At 40.5% G+C, this 12,304-nt stretch overlaps 1 protein-coding gene across 5 annotated transcripts in view; it reads right to left on the bottom strand.

Moving 5' to 3' along the window:
• The window catches only part of CEP135 (centrosomal protein 135), a 73,639-nt gene that overhangs the window by 59,820 nt on the left and 1,515 nt on the right, over nt 1-12,304 (bottom strand). For 3 of the 5 annotated variants that reach the window (XM_014594892.3, XM_019481258.2, XM_019481257.2), the window contains exons 2-5: nt 10,781-10,942; nt 7,405-7,595; nt 3,220-3,387; nt 974-1,115 (exon numbers count right to left, since the gene is read on the bottom strand). In XM_014594892.3, the coding sequence (XP_014450378.2) occupies nt 974-1,115; nt 3,220-3,387; nt 7,405-7,595; nt 10,781-10,896 (617 nt within the window). In that variant the 5' untranslated portion in view covers nt 10,897-10,942. Of the gene's footprint in view, nt 1-973; nt 1,116-3,219; nt 3,388-7,404; nt 7,596-10,780; nt 10,943-11,155; nt 11,316-12,304 lie in introns of all 5 variants that reach the window. The other 2 variants (XM_019481255.2, XM_019481256.2) reach the window with 1 other exon arrangement.

Genomic DNA, 12,304 nt, shown 5'->3' with positions numbered 1-12,304 from the left:
TTCCTGCCATGGCAGGGGGTCAGACTTGATGATCTGCTCGGGTCTCCACCTACAAACTATGAAACTATATTACTGTTTTCTTGATCCCCAAAGGACCCGAGTAAGGCCCTTGACACATTACATTTAAAACATGATGAGCAGGTTAATCATGCCTTAATTAGTAACCAGGCCACACAGGTAAGTCAATTTAATGTGTAAAGTAAACAAGCCAAAATGTTATTCCACATGACATATAAGGTGGAATTAGTTTGTGGCTCATTTGTATCATGCCTTAAAGCAAATGTATGGCCACCTGTGCCCCGGGACCAGTTAAAACCTCAGGATCTGTCCAAACTCCATGTGCCACCTAAATGGGGAGTTATAAAACCACATGAGCCACCTGGCTGATCAGTACATGGGTTTTCACTCATCCCCAGGGTTCCTGTGCTTCTCAACCTTTTGTATAATATAGGAGCCTCAACAGAAAAAAGAAGGTGAGTTAAGAGATGTCAGGAAGGTATCGGATAAAAGATTACTGTTAAAAGTTACCAGAGCAGTCACTCTCAACCTTTTTCTTTTTAAACTAAGGACACATGTTGGAAAATGTCAGTGCCTAGCTTTCACTTGTTTCTTGACTATGGAAAAATAACAGAGCAATTCTTCTGTTGAAAAGAACTTAAAAAGACTACAATAGGTCAGAACATTTTTGACACTATGGATTCCCATTTTAAATAGTTAGATAAACCCAGACACAGAGATTGATGAATCTCCAACCGTGACATACAGGAGTTATTTACCAACAAGTTCTCTATTTCTTGATAAAAAACTAAAAGGGCAAAACACTAGCACATCAAGCAAATACATGACTGGCACTGCAAAATGACTTGAAATACTATCCAACTCCTGGAAAATTGAAAGGGGGGGAGGAAGACATATGTTTTCTGTTACAACAATATTACCAATACTTTAGAATTTAAAAAAGTATTTAAATTACCTGTTATCAGCCACTTGAAGGAGGTCTGCAATATAAGGGTCATCTGGCTGGGGAACTGGGTAAGAACTTATTCCTGAGGGAGGGACAGGTTGGTCAATCTGCATGCGTTGGCGTCTGAATGGAATATTTCTTTTCCTGCCGCCTAAAAAAGTCAAATTCTTATTACTTAAAACTGAAATTTATATCCAAGTCCTTCTAAACTGGGACACTTCTCCTTTTCATCTTGGAAATACATCCCAGTAAGATAAATTATACATGCTACACAACATTCTTATAACAAAATAACATATCAGTTTAGTTGATGTAGTAGACGTATAGAAGTTCTACAACTCAACCTCTAAAACTTGTTACTGTTTAACACAACCTGTCTCCCTCCAGATTAAGCAGTTTCTATAAGTACTAGTTTGTAGGGCTGTGTGAAACAGCACCGTTCCACTTTGACTTTCGTTTCAACGAAACAGTTTCATTTAGTTTCCTTTAGTTTCAAAAGCACTGTTCCGTTTCATTTCATTGAAACTGTCTTGCTATTTCAATGCTGTTTTGATGTTTTGCCCATAGGCTATTCCAGCGCTGGGAAGATCAGTGCTGCCGCTGGGCCCAGCTGGCATTACCAGCCTCCTGTCATCTGGCAGGCAGATTGGGGGCTCACCTGCACCCCTGGGAGGGCTGTGGGGGATGTGCCGGACTCCTCCAGGGGTGCAGGTTCTCTTCCTTCAGCTGGGTGTGGGCTGGCTTCAAAACGTTGCAAAACTTTGAAACATTTAAAGTGCCCTTGTTTCATTTCAAAGCTCTTTCAAAGGCTTTTGTTTCATTTAGATTTCGCTGTTTCTAGCTTGAAATGCATCAAAACAGCTTTGAAACAAAACACCGGGCAAAACTTCGCACAGCTATACTAGTTTGCTAACAAGAATCCTGTTGACAAAAAAGACCGGTTCTTTCAACAAACAGGGAACACAAAACCCAGTTTCTCATCTATACTATACGTGTTGTTCTTTGAGACCTATTGTACATGTAGGTATGTTCACACTTAGTGTACCTGAGTTATGGACATTTGGTAGCACTAATTGGCATTTATACCTGGCCCAGGAAAATCAGCAACTCAGTTCCCTCTGCAAGCAAGGATGCGACATATTAAGTAAAGAGTAACAGGAACGCAAGATGCTTTTGGCACAGAGGCATAGAATTGGGGGTGTACACTGTAGTTGGCACAAAAAACAAACTTAAAGAGATGGATGCAGAGAGTTGTTGTACATGCACTCTACCAGAAATAGGAGAGCTGACCAGACTTTCTGATGTAATTGATGGAGAATTCCAACCATCAGTTTGTGAGTTATAGGTAGAGGACCATACATTCAACATAACAAAGAGCTCTCACCTGAAACAGGAGACAAATTGCGAGCTATACTTGGAGACTATGACAGATAGCAGGACAGGCATTTCAGGACAATGGCTAGGAAGAGCCAAGTGGTCTCCTTAGCAGTGAAAAGCTTATGATAGGAGGAAGTAGGCCATCTTAGGCATATGACTGACAATCAGCAGCATCATCATATTGGCCTTTAACTTTGATAGTTAAGAAGCCAGACTGAATGAGGAAGGAAAAATAACAGGAAGGAGGCACGAGAGAGGGGAGAGATAATAGAAGAGAGGCTGCCAAAGTTACCAGCTTTCGCTAGAGAAACTAGCCAAGGATTACCGCTTCTTTAGCCTACGAGGGAAGTGACTCCTTGTTTCATTCCAACCAGCAACAGGGGCCAAATTTTGCGCCTCTTATGTTAACCAAGTAACTCAGATCTCTTAAATCTTTTCCCAAAAAGTACTTCTTTCAATAAAACTTGCACCACAGATGTGTTCTATTTTAGCAAGCAAGCATCCAAATAAAAAAAAAAACAATAACAGGTAAACAAATATGAAAATAACTTTTGTATTGGCTCTGTAGCTAAATTAGGTGCTTCATTACTTATTGACGTTTCTTCTTCCCTTCCCCCCCAATAACATCATATGACCTGTTGTCAAGTTTATTGCCTCATTGATCCTATTTATATTGTAAATGATTCATACAACCGTGGCTATTTTGTTTGTCTAGAATCATGTACATCAATAATGTTTTATTTAAAAAATAGGGAGACTACTAACTTAGTCCAGAAGAAGCAACTACTAGCTGACCTCATCTGAAATTAAATATATTGCATGATGTTTGAAGATGCAGCAGAAATAGTTCTGGACTGCTTCACAATCAGAGATCTTACCTGGTGTTTGTACCACTGCTTGCAGATTTTTCTCCTGAAGCTGCTGAATTTTTTCAGTCTTGGCTTTGTTCTCTTTTTCCAATGTTCTAATTTTATGTATATATTGGTTATTCAGAAACTTCAAGTCAGCTGTCTCATGTTCAACTTTTCTTAAGCTGGCTTTCAAATCTTTGTAAAAACATACATAGATCAATGTTCACCCTAACTGCATTTTTACCAATTTGAATATTATAAAAGGCTGTCTGTCAGCCCATCTGTCACACTTTATTCATGCTGACTGGCTGACAAACAGCCAATCAGGGCGTGAAGAAGTGTTCTGACAGAAGGCAGCCCACTGCCATGATGGTGGGGACACAGGGGACGGGAGGGGGGGGGCGAGGCCAGCGGTGGCAATGCCCTGCTCCCTGGAGGCAGTGGCAACAGAACAGGACTGGCCTGGCCTGCCTCCCCACCCTGTTCCCTGCAGATAGCATGGGGGGGGGGCGGGGGGGGGCTGGGCCTAACACAGGGGGAAGGGGAGTGCGCCCGGGCAGGGAACAGCAAGTCCAGCCTGATGAAGGAGGGGGGGGCAATGAGCCCAAGCCAGGGGAAAAGCCGGCCGGCCCACTGGGGCCGAGGACAGTGGGCCAGTCTGGCCTGACCCAGCCCAACACAGCAACTGTCAGGCCCAGGCCCACTCCTCCCCTACCCCTGCTCCCCTGCCGCGGGGAGGGGAAGAGTGGGCCCAGACCCCAAGCAGCAGCAGCCGGGGGGGGGGGGGGGCAGGGGGGGAAGGGAGGGAATGGGCACACGACAGGCTCTGTCCCCGCCTGCTCCCCCCCTCCCCCATCATTCTTAATGGACAATTGGCTTGTAGCATAAATACTGGTATAAAGAAGACTGATCTCATTTTCCAGAGTGTGACAACTTGATAAGAACATAAAGGTCCACATAAAAATAGTAATTTAGATAAAGGTCACTGGTGTATTTCCTGGAGATTGCTGCTTTTGACAAACTGCCTCAAGCACAGTTTTGCAATCTCCTGTTCCTGAGGCTGCCCTGTGAGGACTGTTCCCTTGGAACTATAGAGAAGCTGCAGGGATCCTCTAACTTATGCCAGACTAAAACAACTACCTGGGATGTAGGCACACCATGACCACATCCAGTTTCCTCCAGATATGTAGTATCTATATATCTATGCCACCAAAAACAAAAGCAAGGGGCCATCAAGAATGTTCTGAGATTCTAGAAGATCACTATTAAGCTTGTGGTTTCATGTATAGCAGCGGTTCTGAACTGGGGGTACATGAAGCCTCATCAAGGGGTACATGAAGCCTCATCAGGGGGTACGTGAGATATATTTCATACACTAACACAGGTCGAAGGGCCTAAAAAAAGTCTTGACAATTTGAAATTGCTGGGGTTTTACTGCTGTAATATGCGCATGCACGTGGAAACCAGATATGCTACTCCTGCTCTATGCCTCAACCTCACACCGGAAACGTCACTCTTAAGGGGTACGTGAAGTCTCACTCTGAGACCAAGGGGTACGTCAACTGAAAAAGCTTCAGAACCTCTGATCCATGGGGAAAGTTAAGTTGCCTATATCAGGGGTTGGCAACTTACAGCCCATGGGGGTGAATCCAACCAGTGAAGTTGGACTACGGCAGCATTCAGGAGGAGTAGGAGGGAAGGGGGAGCAGCTGAGTACTAGCATCGGCCTCTCATACCTGAGCTGGATCATTCCAGCCTGATGCTAGGAAACACTGCTGACTACTGGACTATACCAAGACCAAACAGAGTCTTTATTTTCCATTGGGATAGGAAAAGGGAAAATAAGAGATCTATCAGTGTATCAGAATACTGTTATTGCCGGTTACACTTTTTATTTTAATTTTCTAACAAAAAATGGGATACAGAGAATCTGAATCTCTCCAATCTTCAGGATACCTTACATGTTTTTTAATGTAAGACTACATTAACTGAATTAGCTGAAAAGGCAAAGATGGCTGGCAAGCATCTTAAATATATTGGAAATAGCTTTCCAGGACAGTTGTAATACATCTCTGAACACTAAGAACATAATAGAAGCATAGTGACAACTCTACAGATAATATTTTAACCTCAGAAACCACAGCAAACATTTTTAATTATACATACAAGTAAAATATGTAGCTTAAATTATGCATTTTATTCCATGGTAAAGCGCCTAATGCTTATAATTTGATCAATTGTTCTAACTCAGTCAAAGTTTGGCTTGTGCTTAGGGTTAACTGCATACATACAAGTAACCCTGGTCAGGGCCCTGAATACAGCTTAGTTTTGACATTCACAATGATTATAAATTACCTTTGTTTTTTTTAAATTACCTCATAATTTTTTAAGTAACCAGTCAGCTGCGTTAAAGCTGTGATTTTCAGGAAAGTCACATGTACCTACTTCCTACCTCTAAAAACCATGGGTTGAAATACTTTAACTAAAAATGTAGTTTCATTCTGAAAACAGACTACGAAAAAATGGTTTCTTAATCATGTATTCAAAGGCTATGGACAGGCATTCCATTTCTAGTAAGAAATTACATGCTTTTAGCACTGCAAAAAGTGCTAAAACCACTTAAAAGGGCATGTAAGTGGTTTCTCATTGAAAAATATGCCAGTTCTGTAACAAACTGTTTGCTCTTTCCTCCAGCAATTTTTCCACAGAGCAAAATTTTCTAAAGCCACATGTAACGCCTGTACACATAGCATGATATGGGCATCCATCCAGTATCCATCCCATAGTCTTCTGCTCTCTTTTCCCCTCTCTCCAAGGCTGACTCCCCAATAGCCCACACAGCCAATTCAGCTGACTGGTGGGACCAGACAGCAGGGTGGCTTTGTCACAGACCCAAGGACTGCTCTCTGCTCAGTCCCACCAATCATTTGATTCTCTGCTCACCATGCATCAGGGTGGAGCCTCAGAGTACTGCCGCAACTGCTAAAACACAAGATCTTGCCTGTGCTCTGACAGCCATGGTGAGAAGCTTGATCACATAGCTAGCAAACTGACAAAAGCCAGCGTTCTGGCCACAGGGCTGGAGGCCTCAGCAATGCTGCCTAGGCTGCCAGAATGCAGATTCTTGCTCATGCTCTGTCAGCTGTGGCAAGAAGCCCTGCCCCTATGACTAGAATACGGGCCATTCTTCTGGCCACAGAACCCATGGGAACAGTCTTGTAGGGTAGGCAGCAGATGTAAGAACTGCCCCACAGACTGTCAGCAACTGCTGTGCCCAGGGACCAGTCCCAGTACTGAAGAAGCAGCCACAGTTGCAGGCCTAGTCTGGCTCACCCAGGGGGCAGGGAGCATGCACCCTTCCCCCTATGGGTTGCTTGGTGCTGCCAGCCACTGTTGGAACCTCAGAACTAGTCCCCAGGCAGCAGCCTGCGCTGCAAGCAAAGAGCTGCCTCTCTGCTATGGGAGCAGTGGAAGCAAAGGAGAGCTCCCTTTGAGGCAACTCTCTAGCCAAGGGACTGAAATGACTATTTGACCCCACAGTGCTGCCTCTTGGCACCCAGTGCCTCTACATATCTGAATTACTGAAATACTTTTTCTTTTCTATACAGCATTTAAATACAGATGTGTAACAGCAAACTAGATTATCTTCATCCTCACATGAAACACTGGATTACTACAAGAATCTGTAATTAGAAATTAGAGGACAAAACACAGAATTGCTATGATGGGCCACAAGGTACAGCAGGCTTCACTGCCAGATTCTAAGGTGGATTTATTGTTCAGGCAGAGAGGGAGAATAATGTGTTTCATCTGAAAAAGGAGCAATTTTTATATAAAAAAAACACAGAAAGATTATAAAATTGGAATGACAAAAGGACAAAACCTGTCCCAAAATAAAGTTGTATTTTAAACAGCTCTCTCTCTGATGTTTTAATTAAGTATTTTTTCTAATTTGTAAGTCTCTCTCAGAAAAGAGGTACAATTTGACATGATCAATATGTAATCCTGTTCAAATTCAAAAGCCCCTGGATTGCAAAACAAATATTTACACATTTAGGCCTCAATCCTTCAAACATACTAAAGTCAATGGGACCACACTTGCACTTATAGTTAAATACATACATAAAAGTCTCCTCAATCACAGCCTTGAATATATCTTATTTTTGACATTCAGAATGACTATAAATTATCTTTGGGATTTTTTTAAATTACCTCTTACATGACGATCAGATTGTTCTTTCAGTTTCAGTATCTCTAAATGTAGTTCATTATTTTCTCTGGTAAGTTTAGCATTCTCTGCTTTATAAGGTTCCAGAATAGCATCAAAATTGCTGCACTCCTTTTCAATTTTTCCAGCAGATAACTTTGCACTGCGTAGACTCTCTGTTGTATGGACAAGATCACTGAAACCAAGGAACAGTTGACAGACTAAATTAAGGCAGAAATCCTAACAAATTAAAAACAACAGCTCTACATGTTAATTCTGTCCTTAAAAGGACAAGTGGCACTTTAAATTATTTCTAGCATGTATGTTTTACCTACCAGAATTTTTTTCCTAAAAAAAGGAAAACGACCATAGATTTTTATTTTTAAAACTCCCTCCTGGCATTAAAGATAGGCACATACATTCCAGAACACTTGTAAAGGTATTTTTTTCTTTATAAGAATTTGACAGGAGTTCAATGAAGTTTTCAAGATAGGAATACAGGAAAATGCAAAAGAATTTGTAAATGTAACCAATTTCCTTTTCTCACTCCCTTTTAACAAAGATTATTCATGATACCCTGTTAGATGTTTAGAGAGGATCCCATAACAAGAGGTCATCAACATATCTAGTGCCTATAAGGCGAAAAAATGTATGATTATTTTTTTTCCTAAAATAAGCCATAACTGTAGGGGAAAAAAAATCTTAATACAGCAGACCATGTAGCACACATTGTTTTAAACTCAACTTTCTCACATATTCAATATGAAAACGGGCATCTTACAAGGAAAGCTTCTAGCACTCAGTCAAATCAGGTTATTTTAAGGTCCCTTTTCTAAGGACACTCCAGAACTCAAGTTTGATTAATCAATATGCAAGAGGTAAGAATTCTTGCGGGTGATATCTTTTAATTGACCAACTGCATGGTCCAACAGAGACGGACATAGACACAGACAAGCTTTTGGGTATCACAGTATCCTTCCTGAGGCCTCTGGAGGAGAAACAAACATAGCTGAACTAAGTGACAGATGGCACAAAAGCTTGTGTAAAACTCCATATATAAATAAAAACAAGACATAAGAGAATGATATGTTTCTTACACAGGCTTAGGTTGGAAGATGTCACTATGTAGTCTGACTCTGTTTTTTGGGGGGTTTTTTAAGACTCTGGATTTTTCATTATAAACGGCAAATTTTGGTAACTTCCACATTTTGGATTCTTACTTCTCTTATTTCCTGAACCATCACAGCAACATCTACTAAACACTACACCAACTACTACTAAAACTACTACACCAACACTACTAAAACATGGAAGACATTAACATTCACTGCTTACAATGATTATTCAATATGAAAACACATTGCACTGTCTTCTTTGTAGACTAAATGAATTTAAAGTTTTTGTTCTTTTCAGTTATGACTTTGCATGTTCCTCATTTAAGTACAAATTGTGGGTAAACAGATTTCATTTTTAGCCTTGTTGGACAAAAGCAAAGTGGGTTTCTTCCACAAAAGGCATAAAATGCATAAAGAATGCAATAGAAAATGACATGTAGAATACTATCAGACTTATAGATATGCACACACAAAACAACGATGCAACATCATACGGAATACTTCCTGCAGTTCTGGCCCTCACTGGGGAAAGATATTACAACCAAAGTGGTTGCACAGAAAAGCAATGGGAATAAACAAGATTTGGAAAAACTCATGGAAAGAGAAAGTGTAAAGGCTTTTATTTAAATAGGGAACTAAGAGGGGACACAATTAAAACATAGATGAAATAATAAAGAAAGCAAGAGGCACAATAGGAGAGTGGTTAAGGGATCTCGCTATGGCTCCTGGGGTCCACGTATGAGCCTCTCTCCTGACTCCTGCAGAAGGCCATCATTAGCTGACCCAAATATAAATGGGTACCTTGTAATTCAGATGAAAGGCAAAAGTGTCTGGATGTGATGCTGGCCACACAAATCCTTTACGTGCCATTGGTTACAGAATCTGGCATGCCACACTAACACAATGGGATATTAGCTCAAACAGACCTTTGACCTTTTTGATACAGTAAGCAGGTATGGAATTTCTATGATCAATATCTCATATTATCCACAAGAAAAAGAAAATACTCCAGTAAAAAAGGCAGGAATTTCAAAGCTGGTAAGAGGAAATACGGAATTATCAGAATTATTCTTGCATTCAAACAACATAAGCAATTGAGAAACTCATTGCTGAAGAAAGTTCTTGAACTGAAGAATTTAACAAGATCTAAGACATAACTGGCATTTTTTTAGATATTCAGATATTAGATATTTAGTTAATATCATTCATTTTGAAAAATGTTTTGGAAAGAAAGTTAAGCCTTATGACTCAAGTCTTAAAGCCAGTCCATCTATTAGACTTTGTTCATTCTGCCAGCAGGTCTGGTGACAGACAACTGACAGACAGAAGTGGTCTGTCTAGTGACAGACAGAAGCTGCCACTCATACATATCAATGCTTTTGGTAGCTTCATTTTAGCAAGCATGCCAGAGTGCACAGTACACCCTGGGAAGGTTATCAATAGTTAAAGGGACCACAAAACTGGCAGAAGGTGCAAGAGTGTCTATTTGCACCTTCTGTCAGCTGAAGAGGCAGCTTTCCTTAGAAGAGGCATGGTAACAGAAGAATGGTTCGGGGCAGACTTTAAATATATGCAAAGATTTTCAAGCAGAACACCGTAGCATACATTAGGCCTCAGAGATGAAGATCAAGCATAATGTAGAGGGGCAGATCATTCTATTTCTGACTACAGTGGGGTTCATAACCCTACATTTAATCAGCCCACTATCAGGGACAGAATATTGGACTAGATTGACTTTAGGTCCAATTCATATCTCCTTTATGGCATCAAAGCTGGGATTTTGTAGAATGTGGAATAAGATATCCTAGTTGCTCGCTACCTAGTTAAATTAGTTTTCTGGCTGTAAGCAACCACTTGCATACTACGATACACTTAAGTAAAAGTGGATGTAGTAAATATTCTACCCATACAAAATCAAACAGAAACTGAGTAAACATGTACGTTTTAATTGTCAGCCTCATTTCAGACATCTCAGTCACTAAATGCACATAGGACTCTTTAGAACAGATCACTGGCTTCTACAGTGACTGTTTTCCCAGAAGTTGGGCAATAAGATTTTTCTTAGTCTATCAATATGTGGAGGAGCTATCCCAATAATTCTAGTAAAATTTAAGATGTCCCTGTTATTCAAGAAATCTGTTTTAGGATAGCTTATTCTGAAAAAGATTTTGAAACAATGTTATTTTCCACTACTACTCTTTATAATTATATAATATATATGACTTGAATAACATGATTGTTAAAAAATTCTGTTTTGGGTGGATACCTAAAGAGTTTTTCCACCAGAGGCAGGCTCTCCACTCCCAGGGGCTGCCGGTAGCCAAGCTGATCTAGCCGTTTCCGGAGGTTAATGAATTTGCGTTCTGCGGCTGTGGTCATCATGAACACACTTCAAAAATGGTTGTACCACACTGAAAAAGTAAATAACCTGTAAAAGATTACACAATATGTATAGTATTATCATATGAAGTAGTGTTACAGAACAGAAAAGTTATTTTTTGAATAGAAAATATTAGTAAGTTCTCTGAAAATTGTGTAAGAAAACTGCTATACAATGCCCTTATTTGCACAGTTTCACTATATTTATCTAGATTCTAACACTGAGCTAGCAGAACACTTTACAGAAATGAGGCATATATACCTTGTCCTCCTCTAGTCAGTTAGACCTCAACTTTGGGAAGATTGCTTAGCATTCACCTAATAAAAAGATTACGCTTTTTTCTGAACATCATGGTTATTTCATCTCTTCCAGGAATATGAGTTGTGGGCTAGTTTCTAAAAAAAGGGTCTGTCTGTTGTTTCTAAACAAAAACAAACACAACATGAAACAGTTACTGGAAGCTAAATTCCATACTCCTAACAGATTACAGCTATTACAAAGTCCACAATCCCAGTACATGTAACCCTGGACAATCTCATGGAGGTCTCTGAAGAGGAACCACAGCTTTGAATTTGACCTGGTACCCAATAGGGAACCACAGAAGAAAGCAAATGAGTGAGTAATTTGGTCTTGCTAGTCAGAATTTCTCAACAGATGGGCCAGACGCAGGAGTTTTCTTTTCTGTGTCACTTTCAAATTAGTAAATTATTACATTTGAGGCTGGAGTTGAACATCTGGATCAGTGTAGCTAAGTCTGAATCAAACGAGGAGGAAATTTTTTGCCAGCCACAATTAGAAAAGGACAGGTTTTGCTGACACAGCTCTCTCTCAGAGATCTAATGACAGACGCACAAAATTTGAGGAGATAGAAACAATGTAAAAAATTTACTCATCTTAAAATGTTTGTTGCTCCTTACAGATATTAAACCCCCCCCCACCGAAAACCTCCCCCCGCAGCACTTTACTTTAAACTCTGAATGCCCCTGAGCCGAATCCAGTGCATGTCCTGTGTTAGTTGGACCTGGCTTGCCCAACGTCTGTATAGATCAGGTGCTTCAGTAGGGCTTTTTGGCACTTTTACCTAATAACTGATTGAATTAGCTTTAGATAAAAGTACCAAAAAGCCTCGCTGAAGGGCCCCAATCTATACAGGCATTGCAGAGTCAGGCTGAATTAACGTGCTGCCTCTTTCAGTAAAGCATGAGGGGTCCATCCGTCCATCCCCCCCGCCCCGGTCAGCGCTCGGTCTTTTCAAATATTTCCAGGATTTAGCCTCAACTAACTGAAAATCCAAATGCCTCGAGTGCAAATAGTGCCACTGAGATGCAGTATTTGCTTTTGACACATGCAATATAGTGCTAGTTGTCCTCAATAAATTCTGCTTTTTATTGTTTTACAATCTGAATGATT

Source organism: Alligator mississippiensis, chromosome 2, assembly GCF_030867095.1.
Source record: "Alligator mississippiensis isolate rAllMis1 chromosome 2, rAllMis1, whole genome shotgun sequence".
Lineage (NCBI taxonomy): Eukaryota > Metazoa > Chordata > Crocodylia > Alligatoridae > Alligator > Alligator mississippiensis.
Note: the sequence above shows the minus strand (reverse complement) of the source record. Positions and strands in the feature narration are given on the sequence as shown.